The sequence below is a fragment of the Charadrius vociferus genome, unplaced genomic scaffold (assembly GCF_000708025.1).
Source record: "Charadrius vociferus isolate BGI_N301 unplaced genomic scaffold, ASM70802v2 scaffold97, whole genome shotgun sequence".
In the NCBI taxonomy this organism is placed as follows: Eukaryota; Metazoa; Chordata; class Aves; order Charadriiformes; family Charadriidae; genus Charadrius; species Charadrius vociferus.
The window spans coordinates 3,785,125-3,805,649 of NW_009649316.1; the positions used below are offsets into that span (position 1 = coordinate 3,785,125).

The window sequence follows — 20,525 nt, forward strand, 5'->3', positions numbered from 1 at the left end:
TACAAAAGCAGCTAATAATGCTGATAATTTGTATCTACCATCCTACATAGTTCCTTAGAAATAAATGCTGCAACAAAAACTAGATTACATGAATGACATCTAGTGGACATACCCTTCCATAACAATCAACATTTTCCATCCAAAACTGTCACAAGCTTCACATAGTAAAAGCAAGCACCTGAACATCAACTAAACAACAGTAAGAGTTTTCCTGGGTTTCTTTTATTTATTCATTTTTCTGTCTTCATAAAGTTAATATCATCATCTTGACATGTCTTAATGTCTCCTGTGCCCCAAGAGTTAATATTAATCACCATAAATCACCAGATGCTCAAATTCTTAAGAAAACATAGCTTTAAACCATATAGTGTAAACACTGCCAAAGTCCTTACTCATTTCAGTCGTTTAAATTAATTCCTTTGTGTTTTATTCCCCATTACTGACCAGAAAGGGATGATTCCTCCTGCTTGTACAATACCTTGCACATGGGATCATGGTGTTTTATTAGGGTTTCTAGCTACAATGGCAATACAAATAGCAATTTATATATGCGGGATGATTATGTCAGGAGTCATTAAGTGATACTGCTGCACACAAATTGCTGAATTTTCTTTCACAATGTTTAAACATGTTTCAGCTTTTGAGTGGCTGCACTGTATATACAACTGTATATACAATGACTATGAAACATATTTTGAAAAGAGCAAAAGTTATTCTTCTGCCCTGGATCTGATAAGCAGATTAGAGGAAAGCAGTGATCCAGTTGCAGTCAGTATCTCCTCTACCAACCCACCCTAATTCTATCCCTTTCCAACCAGCTACAATTTGAAGAGCAATCTACTGATCAAGGTTCTATTCTGCTGCCCTTCCTAAGAATTATAATTTGACATGGAGGTACAAATCTGTAATGTTTGGTAACCCTGCAACATGTTTGGAGGCTAACCATGCTGCTGTAAATAATACAAACTAGATCCCTCACCCCAGGAATGGATGAATCTGGAGGAAACAACGAGCAGCATACACAAAAGACGAATATGTGCACTAAATGACACTGAACATCAGTACACCTGTGTTCTGATCCTAGTTTTGTTAAAATTCTTCTCATGTGACCACGGACAAGTGACAGACTAATAATCTTAATGTACACCCAGTTTAAATGAGCATAAATACATATATAAGTTCAAATATATATAAGAATGATTTATGATGGGCACAAAATAGTCTGTGACATTTCCCAGGAAGAGATCAAAAATGAGACAGTCTCAGTTATCAGTTATCATTCCTTAACAATAATTGTGATTATCCATATCTAATTTTTGAATTCAAAGTGTAAGACTCATAAAAAAAAATATCTTTCAGGCATTACTTAAAGTAGAAAGGTCCAGGAGGTTTTTCCCTTCAGGAAAAAAAAAGTATCAGGTTTTAAATTAAAAATGAATTTCACTTTAATCTGAAAAGTTCCTGTGTACAGGTAAGAAGCTGTCTATTCTATGTGCATACAAGGTCAACTTCTTTAAAGTGCTGTCTCTGTGACAGGATAGGATATATATGAATGAAGTTACATCTCACATTATATACTGAGAACGTATCTAAAACTGCCTAAGGCAAACCTTCTGATTTGGTTTCCAGACAGCTGCTCTGCCCAGGCGAGAGGCTCGACAGCTCACTGAAGGACAATCACCAGAAGTTATCACCATAACGTTGTCAGGTTTGAATAACTAGAATTCATTCCTCATAAATGAGCAGCATGCTACACAGATTCCCACAGATGACTACTATACCTTTTCATTGACTAAAATGGCAAGGAAACAGAATTCCCACTCCAGCACTCCTTACCAAGCTGAGCGCCAGCTGTGGTCCGTTACAATCACAGTAACACCAAAGTGTTTGTGCAGTCATTAGTTAGTAAGACACTTCTGAAGAATCTGGTAAGGCAATCTACAAATAGAAACTTGTCCAAACAGAAAGAAAGGGGGAAAAAAAGTCCTGCAAATGATATCCTTGTTTTCTTGTTTTACAGATGACACAGGCCTTTCTGGTTTCCCTCTTCCCTGCGCCCTGTAAGATAAATGTAGAAAGGAGGCAGCTAGATAAAAAAAACAAACCTATAGGTAAGTAGTTCAAGGAGATACACTAGGCCACTGAAGTATATGGGAGATCGGGTATTCATCATATAAGTCATGACATGCATCTTGAGGGTGCCCAAACTGTTCTTTGGAAAGTGAAATCATACGGTGTGAGAGAGCACACTTTCCTGCTTGAGAGCACAAAGTTTCTATTCCGTTGATCTGTGGATACATTTAATTTTCACGCCAAATGAAATTTTCATGTCCATGCTTTCGGCAGTGATATTTCATTGTTCAGAACAACAATATAGGACAATGGGCCCCTAAGGCAGTCTAAACAATCCAGGTGAGTATTATGGAGATAAGGTTCACAGAGTAAGAAGGGCCATCTTGCATTTCCTGAACCTAGAACTCCCGTCCAAAAAATCTGGATTTTATTTCTTTCCTCTATATAAATTCCATCTTCTCCTAGATTGAGCCATTACAGAGCAGAAAGATTTTCTTCCACAACATCCATTTTGGACTTATTTAAGAAGGAGAGTTTCATGCATAAAACAAAACTGCAAATAATCCAAGTTCTATTCTTTGTTGATTTTGATTCCAAGACACATTAACTGCAGAAGTACCCCAATAAGACCACATAAAGACAGAAAATAAAATGACTACACATCGTCATTCTTGTGTGGAATACGCAGTTTGAAATTTCTGAAGGATTGACATTATTCTGTTGCCCTCTCTACTGGAAGAAAAAAAAAAAAAAAGTCATTAAAAGTTCTGTGAGATTCTCCACAGCTGAGTTAGGAAAGTTGGTGCACATTGTGCCTTTGTATGAAAGGCATCTCTGCCAGATGAATCAGGTAAGTACAACTTACTGCATATCTCTGTTCCTGTGATGAGACACAAGTGACATGAGTGGGATTTTCTTTGTAAGACTCCTGGACAGGATGAAATTCCACAAGAAAAAAGTATGAGATGCAGATGCTAAAAATAATGCAGAGATATTTATATCTATGACTATACTCATCTTCCTACTAACTCATACTTTTCAATTCCTTGTGAGCTTAGACTTTGGTTTTCATAACACATTTCAACTGCAAGGGCTTTGACACAGAGACAGTTTCCTCACATGTAGGAAATTTTATGCCTAGTACAACAAGAAGTTGATGCTTAAAGAATCTAAGTGATGCTCTAATATAAAAAACATTAATGTTTGGTCTGATGAGCTATGACAATGCACAGGTCAGTCAACAGAAAAGACAATTGGTTTAAATAATAATTTCTTTCCTGTCATGGTTTCAACTTCTGTGCAGAACAGTTGTGCCCTTTGCATATTCTGAAAATATTCCGAAAGTATACTCGAGAAGACCCTGTGAGTCCTCGGACCAAATCTGCAACAGAAATAATATCATATTCTTTGAGGGGGCGGCGGGAGAGAATATCTGTAAGAGCTTGGTTTCTCATCTTTTCAAGAGACTTTCATCATTATAGCCTGAGAGAAAACAGCCCTATACCTTTTGCTGAAAGTTTGCCTCTGAAAGCACTGCCCAGTTTTCCAAGTGTCTGATGGCAGGGTGATAAGCTGCCACAGGAAACGTCCTGTAAACACGCAGGTTATGATAGACTTTCTCAGGAGAATGAATATCCATTACGAGTGGGCCAACTGGAAGATGAAAAAGTGAATGTCTAGATCCCACGCATGGTACAGGCAAGATAGCTACACTGATGAAACCACAAGAATGAGGGAAGACCTTATCACCCCAAATTAAAGACAGTTACTTTTCAGCACAACTATGTAAACCGGATGCTTTTAAGCCACTGATTTCCTCTGGATAATCATGGAGCAGCTGTAGCTAAACAAGGTGTCTCATAGAAACTTGTTTTAAGAAATTGCACTAATTATGTTTAAGATACAGCCCAAAACTCAAGGTTTGTGTTTTAACACTTAAAATCAAGCAAATTGGGATCTGATTGCAGGCACTATCACAGGAGTGACCTATTCAAACTACATCGCTCTGATTAAAAAGCAGATATGCTCAAAGTAGAGAATTTCTCACGAAGGGTTCAGCACTCAAAAATCTCTTTCTGATTTTGGTTGATTAGAATCTAGAGTTCTTCATCTTTGTGGCACATTGCAAAGTTCACCTCCACTGAAAACCTATGGCAAACCTTTACAGACAGCTTTACAGGAACCCTGAAAGACATTCTACACTCAAAAGAAGTTCAAATCCTTTCCTTTGGGTACTGGTGGTGAGCACACAGAACTGAAAACTCAGACATTACAGATGATCATGCCACAAAGAGAAAATGAGAAAAACCTTAAGAGAGTATGAAAGTCCTTTATATCTCTTTATTAAGAGCTTGTTGCTCAGACCAGAAATAGATTTTCAAAAGGGCTACACATCTCGGTAGTTTCAGGAAGAGAAAAAACAACTGACCATTGATGGTCAATTTCTATGTTTTTAAATACAAGAAAAAGCAAGAAAGGTCTTACTTAGAGAACACATTCAGGGGCAAATTATGCTGCTAGTTTTTCAGTTAAGAAGCAACAGGGAATTCAGTGAAATTAGAGAGATATACTCAAATTTAAATTTGGCCTTCTAAATAGAAACAAATAGAGCCATTTGCAAAGATATTCTGAACAAAATCATTCAAAATAAGCTCAATGAAATAAAAACTACAATACCATTCAGTATACATTAATGGATGTGTTAAAAAGAGCACTAGAACACTTACTATAACAATTTTAAGCAAAAAAAAGGTACTATTTACGTAATTACTTAAAATGTTTTCGACATATTTTTTATTAAATCATTAAATTTTGCTCAGTACTCTAGTGTGACTCTGCTCAGAATTCTGTCACACAAAATATGATGTAAATTTATATTTTGCCTTTCTAATACCTATGAAAGGATCTCTCATGTTTACCCAATCTTCCATGCTTTAACATAGTCTGACACTTTTTAGCAGGATTTCAGGCTCTGTATCACTTCAAGGTTACAATTTACTACCCGTGTGAAAACTCAAAATACAGCAAATGAAAATAAAATAAATTTGAGAACATAAGGGAAAAAAAAACAGTTTGCTACTACGTACTTGTTCTGAAATATACAGAAATTCAATTTTCTGAAATATTATTTGAATTATTTGAACAAATTATAGTTGACTTGCACAAAAATATCTTGAAACAAACAAAAAAATTATTTGTAAAAATTAGCGCTGCGATACTGACATAGTAGTAAGTTTAGTAAGCAAAAGACAGTATATTCAATAACTAGAATGACGGATGAAAGTCAGGTTTCAGAGTCCTGTTCTAAGCTGTATTACAAATGAGCTATAGGAGCAACTATAAAAGCAGTACAATAGCAACTGTGAGGGTTAATTCAAGTTTCTGAAGAGCTTTGCAGTCTAAGTATAGCTTATGTTAGTAAAGCGAAAAATAAACTCTAGAAAGCATAATATACTTATGGTTACAATCAGAATTTTAACCATGCTAGCTGATGGAATGTTAACAGATGAGCCATAAACACACACACAACTCCACCCTAATGACTGGTTTATGAACAAGAAAATTCAGATTAAAATTGTTTATAATATTGAGGTAGTATTTCTAATATCTACTACAGAAACAGCATACAGAAACACAGGAACCATAGTTTACATAGGCATTTTTTTTAAAAAATAGTTATTTACATATTGACTAATCTAGATTAAACGAGAAGATAGCTAAAACAGCCTCCTCGGATTTTGTATATGTAGAGAGCTGGCTATGAAAAAAGAAACAAAGGATATTCAATGTACGCTTTTCTTTTCATTTTGACTTTGGAAAAACAAAGGCAAAAGGAGATAAAAGAATGCAAGTTTCATTTACTCAGCCAAATGCAGTACGGTGAAGATAAAATGTTTTGTTTAGTCAGGTTTTTGGTTTTGCTTATACAAACTTCAGACACTTCAGATCTGTTTTGGACTTTCAACATACCAAAGTTCAAAAAGGGTTGCACCAAAAGGTCACATTACAGTAACACAGCAGAATGTAACTACTTGTGTAGTGGATGCCTGGTCACGTTGGGTCATGCAGAGATGGTTCTAGAAAATACGGCCATACTGCTACACCGGGCCAACCAGAGAGCAGCGCAGCCGTCAGAGCTGTGCTACACCCAAGACAAGAATACTGCAGGACCAAACTCATCCTTGCAGAAAGAGCTGCAACGTCTCCCCATCGATCGGAGATAGTCTGCAATCTGTTCTAGCCAATCTGACAGTTGACTACACAGTGGTATGTACCGGAAAAAGTCTCCCAGCTCAAATAGATGTATCTCTTCCCAAACCAACTGATTTTGGTTTTAGACCTGAGGAGACCTGCTTACAACACTATCCAGTGATAGTGTTCTGCGTAATGATGGAAGATTTTTGCTCTAGGGTTTTTATGGCCACAAGCAGCAAATCTTTTAATGTTACGACCACCACCATCTTGACCACTGGCAAGACGACAACAGATCGAGTTACTCTCCCTTTCTCTAAAAAGAAAGGAGATGGTAAAGAAACTGAGTGATCTTTAGGTGCAGTTCTCCCAGACAGACGCTGGGTACTGTCACTCTCAGGATTTAAAGGACTCTGGTCAGAAATTAAGAAACCCAGGCTCTATCTAGCTAGTTGCAGTCATGACTATTTGATAAGAAGCACCAAAAATTATGAAACAAATAATAGATACTTTTTTTAATCAAATATATGCCCAAGTCTCCATAAATTAGCATGACCTCCATCAAGAAAATGAAATGATCAGCTAGAAAAGAACAAAATTTTCTTTGTTTACTGGAAGAGTTTCCCATACTAGCCAGAAGTCAGATAAAACTTGCAGTAAATTATTGTTGTGTTTGTTTATATGATGAAGGTCATGTAATTTTAAGGAACTTCAACCTTTCATTAGATGTAGCAAACTATGAGTTCCACTGTGGAGATCTGAGGTCTGGTTAATTCCTTTTGCCAACCTGTTGTCTCACTGAGCAACTGTGATTTGTAGCAAAATCAATGGAAAATGACAAATATGTAGAACTTCATGATCATTGAGACAGTTCTTGTAGGCTCATAAGATAAAAATACCAAAATTCAGACGCAACAGATTTCAGTTTATAGCTGGCATGGAAGTCAGGTAGCCCTTAAAAAAAAAGGTTCCTCTGTCAGGTGAAAACCAATCAAGTCATCATGCTAGCTTTAAAGTCATCCAATTTCAGCAAACACCTTTGATCTATTTCAGTGTTCTGTTACTAATCTACTGCTGATGAAGAAATATGAAAAATGCAGAAATGACAATGAACAATAGAACCTTGTCCTACCTAGTCACAGACACATTACAGACTACAGCAGGTCATGGGGAAAATAAGTCAGTTCTCAATCTCATAATACACAAAATCACAAATTCTAAGAGCAAAAAACCCTAATGCTTTCTGCTTACCTGATACGGAACAATACTCCCATGAGCAGTACCCCAGCGTTTTGCTTCAATTTTGAAATTAAGGTAATTAGCTGCTACATGAGTGAGACATGCAACCTGGAAATGGAGAAAAAGTAAAGTATTCAGGAAAGCTGAAACTTCATTAACAACTTCTCTGACATTTCTGTATACTTACACGCGCTTCAGATATATAAGTTAAAATATTTATGCCACAAAAGTATCCTTTACATATTACATATTATGTACACTTTTTTAATATGAAAAAATCCAGGCTGTATCCATAGCATGGAAGTTTTTGTATAAGTACAACTCAATAAACTCAAAAACTAGTAAGTGTCCTATAAGACTAGTAATGCTAGACACATCTAGCATTAAACTACCCTAAGAGATAAGACACTATTACAATAAATATTTTGCAGAATGGTCAACTGCAGCAAAGAAAAAAAATCAGTGTCTTATCCAAGGTCTGGTGGGAAGCATGATGGATTTCTGGGATAGAACTCACCATTTCCTGAACCTTAATCTCATGCTTAAATCACAAAGGCTTTTTCTCAGTTACAAGATTATCTTTCTGTTTTCTCCTATGCTTCTCATTTTACATGCCCAAGCTACAGAAAATACTTGACTTCTTCAGCTCCCCACATGCTCTGTAATATTAATTAAGTGGTAGGCCTTGATAAATCATCTGCCATTAGAAGATAAGGAGAGATTTATCAAGTTATTAGTCAGACAGACAAACCTGGAAAAAGATTAATTTTGTGAAAAATATTGCATGTTAATTTAGTAACCATAAATTGAGGGGATAAATGTATACTTTGTAAGCACGAATATATCTTAAGAAAAACAAGTGAAACATTTATGATGTAGTAATGCATGAAAATCAGTGGTTCTGTTATAATCAATGGCAGATTTTTCATTCTAATTTCTTCGAAAGAATACAGTGTGTGACTATATATCTGAAGCCGAGTAATGCAATAAAGCATTTGCATGCAGTTAGCATGCAAGGTTATCACTTATTCAACCAGACACAATGTATGTGTTTTATGTTGTTAACTAGGTGTGCCAGTATGCAACTGCTGGCCTAAACAACAGGTCATGTGAATATTTTTTTTCCAAAAATATTATTTTCTTTGTATTTCTCCCCTAGACAGAAGAAATTTGCTATGACGATCCAAGTGTTTACGCTATTCTGTGCCTACTAATCTGTCTAATCTACATCAAAACATGCAGTAATTAATTCAGAGTCAACCATTCACATTCCAATATGTGAATTATATCAGAATTTCTAGAAAAAGTTTGTCTTTTTCTTTTCTTTTCCTTTCTCCATATACGCTGAACAGGCAATGTGAATGGGTCACTCTCACATTTAAAGCAAAGCAAATATTTAACTGTAAATCATGGATACAGTGATTTAGTCCAGCAGAAAACCTAAGAAAATATACAGTAAATAAGAATTTAACTGCTGCCAAAAACTTCATCCATATATACTAACTACAAATACAATGCCTTATTCCTGAGTACTGTTGGAAAACACTTTGTAGTTGGATTTCAGCAGCAGGTTATTATATCCCAGTGTCACTTCATTCACCCAAAATGTTGAACAATGTCTAGTCTGTCCCCTAGGCCCCAGGAAAATCTCAGCAATTAAGGAAATGGATCTGGGAGGTACATATAAAGGACTTTTTCTTTTGATTTGCAACTCTCCTCAGCAACACAGAATGAAACACACAGTTATTACAGAGAGTTTAATGAGTCACAAAAGTGTGTTATTTATTAATAACATATACCCTAGACTCATCGTTCCTGTCATTTTTCAATTTGGGGTCACACTCCACAGTCATATTTTTCCTACCACAGTAAAGGGTGTCCTGGTTTGAGGTAGAACAAAACCCATTTTCTTTTCTGTTATTTTACTTTTCACTGTCATGGTTTAGGCTGAGCTGGCCACTAAATGAACGACAAATGGGTATGGTGATGGTGAAATATTAATTGTTAGATATTCTTCTGTATTGTTTGTGTGTAACAGTACACAGCTGCTGTATTCCACACAAATTTCACTGAGTGACATGCATCCGCTATAATGGGCTTTTACTTTTAAAGACATAGGGGTGCCCTCTGTGATACATGCATTTAACTTTCCACAGTTCTGGAAGGAAACGCTATACCAAACTTAACTCTGGGAAGGACATGGTGAATTAAAACCTAGTGAAACAAAAATCCTAAAATATTGATATTGAATACAGAGCAAAGATTTCATTCCATTTGTTTGTTTATATTCTGTGCTGTAGAAATAGAGCTATGAGTTTCTGTCCTGGTTTCAGCTGAGACAGAGTTAATTTCTCTTTCTAGTGATTGCTTTGTATGGAATGTCAATAATACCTTTTGTTTTTATTTGTTGCTAAGTGATGTTTACATTATTCAGGGGCTTTCTTTCAGCTTCCCATAGAAGAACAGACAGACCAGTGGAACAGCCAATTAAATATTCCATACTATAGACATCATGCTTAGGATATAAATGGGGGTTGGCTGGGGGGCAGGAATCCATGATCAATGCTCAGGACAGCGCCAATTTACCAGGCAGTGAGAATGTCTGGTAGTATTAGTATTATTGCTATTATTAGTGCTATTTTTCCTTTTCTGATATTGTTCTATTAAACTGTCTTTACCCCAACCCATGAGGTTTTTTTCTTTCCCCTCCTTTTCTCCCTCTTCCGCCTTGAAGGGGAAAAGGGGGTGAGCGAGCAGCCACCTGGGGGGGGGTTAAACCATGACAGTTTCATTAAAAAAATTCTTCTCAAGAAGTTTCACAAGAAACCTTCCATCCTTAAAAAACCCCCCACCTTTTTAACACAGTGTTGCAAATTGCTTCAGCTTTCTCAATGAGATGAATATAATTATTTCAATGGTGGAAAACATACACATCTACATTTCTCCAAAGCACTTGTTCACAGTACAACAGCAAAAAAAGACCTAAAACATAATACTCACTAGATATTGGAATTGCACCACTAAAGCTTCTGCTCAAAGACTTGTTTCAGTAATAATAGACAGCAAATTCCAGGGAAGTCAGAAGCTTAGTAAAGACTGAGCAATTTTGGAACTAAAAATTGCTTAGACTATATCAAGACCTCAGTTCAACATGATACTTAGTCTGAAGAATAATTCCATTTCAGTAAACGTACCAATCACTTGCATGAATGCATGTGCCTGTTGTCCTGCGGAAACTGGTTTACTCATTGTTTTTCAATAAATCATGAAGGAAAAAGGCTTTTGTTTCCCTCTGATTTTTCTGAGTTGGGTACCTCGTTCATAGTCAAATCAGCCAGAAAAAAAGAATTATTACTAGTAGTACTACTAGTAGTATTATCATCATCACCCAAATAAACTTATATTGACCACATCGAAGTAAATATTTCAGTGCTTTGTGTTTTATGTATGAACACACTTAGTTGAGTGAACTCTGCAGCCTGTTGCCCCTTTCATAACAAGTCTCTGATGAATTCAGCAGACTTAAAAGATGATTCTATTTCTACTGTCCCATGAAACTCTTCTAGAAGGCCTCAGGACGATGGTGCTTTCCCCTTTCCTCTATTCCTGGCTTAGTTCGTTCTCTCTGGTTTCTCGGAAGATTTACTCTCACTAAAAAGGCACTATCCGAAAACATCTTTCAGCATATGCATTTTACTTCCTTAATAAAGAACACAAAGAATTCATCTACCTGTATCTTACAGTTGTTAAGCAAATTACTGAACTATAAGCATAAAGAAGATACACCAACTGAACATTTCTACAAACATTATATCCCCTAGAAAAAATGTTTTTAACAAAATAAGTCTATTTCTCCAAATTCCCCTGTAATTCAAGAGTCAGTTAGGACCTCACTGCTAGAGACACTTCTTGCAGTAGGAATATCACTCAATCTCTCAAAATGAAGTTTGGGTGCATCTGTATTACACATTCAGTTAAGTACTTTTAAATCTACATTTAAAACTACTTTCCTGAAACCTTATAGACCTATTTCTTTTCTCCTTTAATTAAGAGCTAATCCTTAAAAGTAACCTTCGGACTTGTAACATTAAAGCAGATGTAATACAATGATACAGACATCTCTGTATTCATTTGCTTGCAGAGACAGATCTATGCACTGTAAATATGTATTATCAAATATCTACAGATAAGCGTTTCTTTATTTCACATCAATAAAGGGAACACACATTTCAACATTCCTTTCTGATATTACTGTTGACGGCCAAATCACATATTTGCATTACATACTTACTTAACCAGAACAAAAAGAGAGCTGCATTACAGTCTGAACTTATACTCAGCTTATGATGGAATCAGACAGATGGGAAACAAGATATTAAAAGCCACAAGGTGAGCAGACAAAGAAGAGACAGAATTTCAAAAGATTTTTTTCAAGATAGCACATCAAACATGATTTATTACAATGAGTTCACTGAGTCAATCAATCATTTACATGCAAGTTCAACAAGTGTATATGAATAATAAAACTTTCCAAGTAACTGGAAAGAGAAGAAAATAACCTTTTAATTATATTCTTTACTTTCTTCTCCCTCCAATTTTGTGTCCGCTTTCCTGCCATGTATCTTAAAAAGGTTTTGACTCTTAGGCAAGTTAATTTATTTTTTTTCCTTGTTCTTTGTTTACTTTTTCTTACAGTAAGCATGTAGATTGTCTTCTAGGAACTTTGAGACACAGGCATTTTACAGCAGCACAGATAACTTACTTTACGCTGTACTACTGAACTAGTTACCCAAATATTAATTTATAACTTTGTAGAAAAAATCATCCTGGAAAATTTCAGTGCCTTCTGTTGTGCAAAGGCCAATAATCTTCCACTTACACCTTTTCCGTACTTCTGGTGACATGGAAAAAAAAAATCTTTACATGAGAAAAATTTGAACCTAAGACCACAATCCTCACGTGGTGTACACTAACAAAGCTCTCAAAATCACTGATTCTATGCTGGTATTTACCTAATGACTAATTTTACTGTTTTACATGTTTTTCACTTTCCATGTTGCAATAAATAGACAGTAATAAATCAACATTCAAGTTCGATTAATTTTGCTTTTACAGGTACCCCCCATCGCCCTTCTCATTTGTGTATTTGTATTGAAGCTGCTTCCATGGACACGTGCATGAGGTGATCCTTGGCTCTTTGCTTCTTGAGAGGGTTTTTTCACTAATAAAAAGCCATCAAAACCAAAACCCTACCTCTACAAAGAAAACCCCACTCCATTTAGAAGAAAACCCCACTCTTCCAATTGAAGTCTAATTACATTAGCTACAAGGCTTAATGAGAGTAGAAATAATTCTTCCTAGTCTTCAATCACCTCACTGCTGCCATAGACAGTGCACACGTGTTTCATGTTACATCCTAAGCATTGACCCAACTGGTTGAGGACATGGCACCACGCCACAATGAATGGTGCTGTTCTACCAGGTTTTAGGCAGGCAACTGTGTTTCACATTTCTGCAAGAATGAACTGGGCAGCAGGAACCAGAGCTTTGCACCGGGGCAAGAATGCTGCCACAATTCAGGGCAGACCATTCCCCAGGGGCCCAGCAGGAAGACACAGCCTTCCCAGGAGCTGTCAATGAACATCACCTTGTATCTGGGCATGTAAGTGACTCCCATCTAGCCTGGAGTCCAGAGCTATGCAGAGGCTAAAAATCAGCTCGAGTGCCATACACCCATAGGCCTGGCAGACATCCCCACCTGCAGGTACACAGCAAAGCCACTGCCCACAAAGGAGCAAGATTTTACGAATTTATCAGTGGCGTCCCTACATCTCTGCAAGGCAGCAGGTCTGACCTTCTTCTGAATTCACAACTGTTGCCACATAATCCCTCTTTGCATAGTTTTTTCCCTCCCCTTCAAGAGCCAGTAGTACTGTAGCTGCTTTCAACCAGTGCTTTGAAGACCAGCACATTCCATGAATGACTTTGAAGAGGTCTGCAAAAGCTAACTAAAAAAAGCAAGACTACTGTCACGTAGGCCAAGGCTTACTATTAAAGAGCCTACACCCCCTTTAGAAAATGTCTGTGGTCACATTATGAACACTGTCCTCTGGGTAAAAAGCATTTTCTTCCCAGTGACGCTGATTTCTTTTAATGTGAACCTCAAGGAAGTGATCATGAATTCACCCTTCACAAAAGAAAACTCCTGGCGTTGAAGCATCAGCAAATGATATAATCCCAGCCACAAATATAATCTTGTGAAGATAAAATCCTCAATGACAAATAAGTACAATTTTAGAACAGGTCTCACATTAGGTCCTGGTTTAGCGCCTTCCAACCAGACACTTAAGCAAGTATCCAGGTCTGTGCCAGTAATCACACAGAGCTTATGGGACTTGCTGACTGAAGTTAGTCACTTGATCAAACAGCACAGCAAATCACAGAGTCACAGAAATGATGTGCTAGGAGGTGCTTAATGAACGAGGAACAATAAAAAAAAAACATGCAATGAGAAAAACAAAGGTAGTGTATTTGAAAACCCTATCTTGAACACAGATTCTCAGAAAGGAAGAAAGCTAAAGAGAGCAAAACAGACTTCAAAGTGCGCAATTGTGTAGATACTTTTTTAGTGTGAAAATGATGGCTGAAAACTTTTCCTTTATAAAAAAAATAACGTTTAGACTACATAAATATAGAGAAACTGAGGCATCTTCAAAAACACAAGGCATTTGTGTGTCAGAGAAATGCTGAGTTCAGTGAAACGCAACAACAAAAAGAACTGATCTACAAATTATTTTTTAATGAGCTATTTAGAGCTTATAGAAGACCAGAATGAACACTTCTGTGCTTCCCACAGTGTGGAGATCCATCTCCTGATTAAGATTAAATTAGTATTAACAACAGCAAAGTCTTGATGCAACGAACAGATGGAGGACTTGAAATTTCAAAAATATATGTTACTCAGCACACAGTTTCAAAAGAAACTAAATGTTAAATGGACTCCTAGTTCTCCTTAGTCTCCACTTTAAAATAAACAAAATAAAAAACCTACACACACTGGGAAGAATTTTAGCTGAAGGATCAGAAACAAAAATCCTGACCATAGAATCTACTGGACAGCAGTGGCATGAAAGAGACCAAAAAAAGAGATTTCTTTTAAATGAGCCCCGGTTGAGGAAAGCAACATTTTTAAATGAAGAATAAATTACATTTTCACAGTGAAAATAATATACTGATAAGTTTTTTCTGAAAGTGTAAAAATTCATACTACTTTAACCCCTGAAATATTCTTGTTGTAGCTTCATAATAACACAGGAACAGCTTTAAGGAAACCATCACTTTAAAAAAAATCCATTAAAGAGAATATTCAGGTTAAAAAAAACCAAGAAATCCAAAATTAGTCTGTACATCCTGTGTGAGACCTCAGTGCACTTAGATACTAATCATATGGTCCCATACTATTTTTCTATCAAACGTCTGACTCATTTAATTAGTAGGCACTTATTGAATATTTACTTCTAGCTCATTTGGGAATACACAGCCCAAACACTCCACTGAATCTCCTAGAGTCCCTACCAGCCTTTATGCACATCATATGTTGTACACATTGCACCTTCTTTCAAAAGACACTTCCCTGAAACAAGGGTGATTCATCTGCAAAATTTCAAATTTCCACTCCAAAGAACGAAGGCACTGAGTTTCTCAGGAGGAAAAAAAAAAAGCCAAGCCCATCAACGTATTTTCCCATAACTTGTTCCTGGAAACAGATGAATCATTTTAACAGTAACTTTGAAAACAAATCACTTTTTGGCAATTCCATGACATGGAAAATTCAGCCAAAACAGTTAAAACTTTGGCAAAGTTATAAAAATAAAACCAGACTCTGATAACAGACCTATCAGACAACCTTAAATATACTATATAAATATACTATATAAATATACTAATATATATACTTCTACAACCATTTCCTCAAGTCTCCATCTTCTCTGAAGAAAGAATATATATCCACTGAAATATTAAATGCATTATGCTCTGCATTTTCATACAGTTTTACTAAGTCCAGGCAAGACTTGCGAAAAGTTTCTTGTACTACATTTTATACAGTTTTTTTAATATTATAACACATTTTCTTAAATTGTTCCTAAATTATAGTCCTTCCCACCAAGAACCTATGTATTTACTAAGAATTACAATGTATCTGGTTTTTAATTGTATGTAATGATGTCTGGTTGTATTTCATTGATTTTTCAGAAGTTCTTAGAGTAGCTTCTATTCATGCAAAGAACTGCAAGCATACTTGCAAAACACAGAACAACTTGAGTTTAAAAACAGTAGCTAAAGTTGACAGCTGCGAATAAAACAAGCAAAACATACAAATAAAATCCAGACAAACAGATTTTGCTCATATAAAAACTAATTACCTGGGAAGACAGGCATCAGAATAACTATAGCAGTTTTTCTTATTATTTGTAATAGAGTATATCCAGTGCCTCCACTCTGGATGTAACGTACACTTCGGGAAGAGTTCTATTGTGTTTTTTTTAATCAGTAATAAGGATGCATTTCCATGCAAAGCTGCCAACATCCAAAAGAAGCCGTATTAAGGCACTGTTCACTTTTGATCTTATGATTAGAAACAGGGCCATTTACAGTGAAAATGTGCATACACCTAAACATTTACAGCACTCATCTTGTTGTCTCCACATTTATCAGCGTTAATACTCGCACAGAAAAAAGAATCTTAAGTGTGTTTGTCTGCTCCTGACAATGCAATTTTCATCTGATCTGTGAATAATTGTCTCTCCACAAAAATAATGCTAGTTTCAACAGCTTGGGGTGCAGCAGTGCAAGCAGGTAGATTTTTAGATTTTTCGTTTGATACATAGGGAGGCACATAGCCTTGTCTATTTGGTTGGGTGAGAAATGTGCAAATATTCCACCGCTATTATCACAGCCAAATCTGCTCCAGTCCTAACAGTATTATCTCAGCAGAACAACACTAGCATTAGTTGTAACACTGGAAGATCTCTGGACACTGCCCATTAAGTACTTGTGTGCTGATGCACTGCAGGGATGACACAAGAAACAAACCCATGCAATTGAATGAAATGTTTGAACTAGGATGTTTTACGATGCACAAGATTGTATTCCTGTGCCTCTGCAGCACCAATGAACACCCACCATGCAGTCATTCACAACGCTTTTTTGAGCACTTTAATGCTGTCCGCAATGCAGATGTGGTTCACCCACTGAGCTGTTAAACAGCATGTCAGTCAGACAAACATGGTACAGAGCTCTATTCAATTTGAGAAATAAACGGGTTAGTATTACCAATGAGTCAGTAGTCAAAATATGGCATTTCTGCCTCATAACACATTTTGAATAGTGACAACAAATTTATAAATGTTTCTCTGAAGAAGGAAGTTTTTCCTTAATATATCTACAAAAATATTTAAATAGTATCACAAAAACCCAAAATGTTCTATTACAGTCTCAGCTTGAATGAAGTTACAAAATAACTACACAGAATTTTTTATCAGAGAAATCTGGTACTACAAATATTCACTCCAAAGAAGGCAAAGCATTTTTACAAATAACCGCTCTGACTTTTAGAGAGAGTTTAATGGATATCTGCTTTTGAAGTCATAAAACAGAGTCTTAACACTTTTTTTATAGCTGACACTATAATATAATATATAACTAATGAATTATGACCTCTGGCCTAATCATGTCACTACTCTAAAGAGTTTACAATTTAATTGATGAGCTAGAAACAATACAGTGCCGAATAATACAAACATGGAGAAACACAGTCATGGCAGCAGAGCTCCATCTAGACCAAAAAGAAGTCCTTAGTCCAAATTTGTTTCAGCATCATCCTTTACTTCACCTTTTTTATAAATTATAATCTACAGAGAAATTCCTATCAGAGCTGTGGCGATCAAACCAAGCAGTGTTAAATCCTCAGTTAGCGTTCCATGAGCATACCCAAAAATGACATACTTGTTAAGGTTTATCAGATTTTCAGAGGTTCAAGAGCACATAGGAATCAATTGTTTTGCTAACTTAAAATTTTCCATGACAGAAAATTCAAACCTTTTCCATCAAGTCACAGCCCTTTACCATGCTATTTACATAAATAAACGGCGCATAAGGTGTTGAAAGGCCCTATCCAAATTTGACCAATGTACAGAATGACTTCTGAAGGCTTCCATGAGTTTAGAGGCAGGGGTGAGCTTTTGGGGTACATTAAAAGTGGTTATTTTGCTACTAGTCGCTTAAATCATTCCCATTTCTTTTCAACTACCCTGGTTGTCCTTCTTCTCCTAATACTTAGCAAGATTCCGAAATATGATCTGCTGGTAATAAGCTACAACAAACATCTTGATTTCATTTCCAGAATTACACCCTTATTCAAAGGTCATTTAAATAATAAACTCATTAAAAGAAATGTCTTCCTTTGTCTTCAAACTCTCTCCCCTACCCACTCCAGATAGCCATTTTTATTTTTTCTATGTATTAAAGGGGCATATTTTTTCTATCTCCTTCCTAGTCTTTCTCTAATTGATGACAGAGGTAGCTCAACACAGAAAAATGAAGCTGCAACGCATTCAGCCTTAGTTTCATTAGCGCAAGAACAATAGTAGCAAAGACAAAAAGGCACAGAATTTACTGTCAGATAGCAGCTAAAGAAGAAATTCCCTTGCAGCCTGGCTACGTACTCTGTTTACAGAGTAAAGAAAGCCACTAAATAAATCCAAGATCCAGTTGGAGTATGATCTACCAATGACTTTTTGCATAACTAATCATTAGAAATCACAACACAAATTCCACAGAGACCAATATTAAATTGAGTTACTGTCATGTTAGTATGGTCTTCTGGTCTATTAAATAAAATTCTGGCTACTTAAAACCCCGAGGGATAAGTTCTGTTCTTAGTTATGCTGATGTCCTCAATGGAAATTATTAAGAATATGAGCCAAGAAAAGTGTTTAATGCACAGTTATATTTAAAGAAATGTTCACATTAATTCAGATTTTATTATCTTTCCGTATCAGAGCTGTGCACTGAAAAAGACAACATCTTCATACAATACGTACTCAATTTTTTATCATGACAGAGATCTAGAATAAAATGTTTTGCAAAGATGATGCTTTATAAGCCTGTAAAAAAAGAACTTCTTATTCAAACCATACCCAAAACAAGACAACTAGCTGGCCTCCAAAATCACCAGCAGCAACAACCTCTAAAAGGCAGATTTTCTTTCTGTATTCAGTCAACTCACAGCTCTCCGTTACCAAGCAAAGAAGTAACAAGATACAGTATTTGAATTCCAAGATTGATATTTATCACACAACTTACTGCTCAGGGATTCTGTGATGCCATATATATCCTACAGGCAGTACGTAATTGTTACCAGTTTCACCTATACTCAATAATTTGTAAAACATATGTCATGAAAGCTTTGAACAGAGAGCACTAAAAGCACCTTAAATAGACAAGCCTTAAACACAGCTGTCTTGGGAAAAAGTGATGCAGAAACAAAAACTAATAGTTTCTAAACCTCACCACTATCTCAATAAACTAATTGCCAAACTAGGGCACAAAGATGAAATATAGAAAATAATTTATGCCAATTTGGTAGGTTTTTCTAGGGTCCCTTTAAAGTTTTGAGAAGATTGAGAGTTTGCTATGGCAAATTCAAACTAAAACATAGTAATCAGAAACAGAGAAGTGTCTGATGAACAATCATATAATACAAACAATATTAACCACATTATCCTGTCTGTGGAATCTGGCAAAAAAACCCCACACGCCAAAATTGCAGAAATATTAAATGTAAAATACTTCTTGCAGATTTTCAATCCAAGAGAAACCAACTTATTACAGTATTTGTTGGAGCCTGGTTGTAATTAAATACAGGAAGGATATTAAAACTTCCAAGAGATTTTTTTTAAGCCACAACAGAAGAAAAGGCACAATTGCATAATTGGAACCAAATCCAAAACCCACTTCCTTCTTATTTACTAGCATCATCTAAAGGACACTATTTAGATGCTGACGCTGAAAGGTCTGGAGCTGACAACTGTAAATCATCTAAAAGTCAAAAATTTCAAAGGAATTGTATGACATGGGTTAAAAGTTTATAGATGAGAGATATAGAAAGTTAGTGCTCACTGCAAAACCACATCCTAGTGGTCACCGTATCTCTCTCGTCAATAAAACCCTAGAATTGCATTTTGTTGTGGGGAAAGAAATCCGCTTTGGCAGTAATAAGCTGCTATAAAGCTATAGAGCAAAAATGTTTGATATACAGAATTTGAAAGAAAGATGTCTTTTTAAGATATACTAAAAATAACATGTCTTTAGAGATCAGGATTTCACTTATCATTTGTTTCTACACAGACCAGGTAAAGACTAACCAAACTTGCCAGTCAGTGGGATATTTCTTTAAAAGGCTTCAGATAATTTTCATTGGCAGTTGAATTCAGTTCAATGCTCTTTGTCATTAGCATATCTGTGCAGGAAATTAATATCAAAAGCATCTTCCCTCCTCCACCCCCCAAAAAAATACTCTTGCATTTCTATAAGGCATGCAGAAAAATGATAGCACAGACACAGATGGACATGTACATGCTCGGCTTTTTGCTATAAAACAAACCAAGCATTTTTCAGGGATTTCCAATTATTTAAGTGCTTTAACCCCTGGGTTTTTTTTTTCCTTTCTGACATAGTCAGTCATCAACACCACTCAGTGAAGACATATATATAGTCCAGCTTCACAATTCTCAGTTCAGATGAAGGGATGGATAAAAGGTGCAAGCATGCAGTTATATCAGCTCAGTGCATGAAATACCAAAAAAGTTTCATACAGGTCTCTGCTGTCATAACACTATTAACAAGAGGACAGTTCAGTAGCACTTTTGTTTTATACACAGGAAATAGGATTTCTTTCTTCTCATTAAAAATTACTACACTCCAGTGAAACTCACACTGAAGGAAAAGGTATCATGATGCAT

At 36.0% G+C, this 20,525-nt stretch overlaps 1 protein-coding gene across 1 annotated transcript in view; it reads right to left on the reverse strand.

Annotated features, from left to right (window-relative positions):
* The window catches only part of SUGCT (succinyl-CoA:glutarate-CoA transferase), a gene marked incomplete at its 5' end in the record, with an annotated part of 292,991 nt that overhangs the window by 259,508 nt on the left and 12,958 nt on the right, over positions 1-20,525 (reverse strand). Inside the window, one exon of the mRNA XM_009889430.1 lies at positions 7,516-7,611. Coding sequence (XP_009887732.1) covers positions 7,516-7,611 — 96 coding nt within the window. The remainder of the gene's footprint in view (positions 1-7,515; positions 7,612-20,525) is intronic.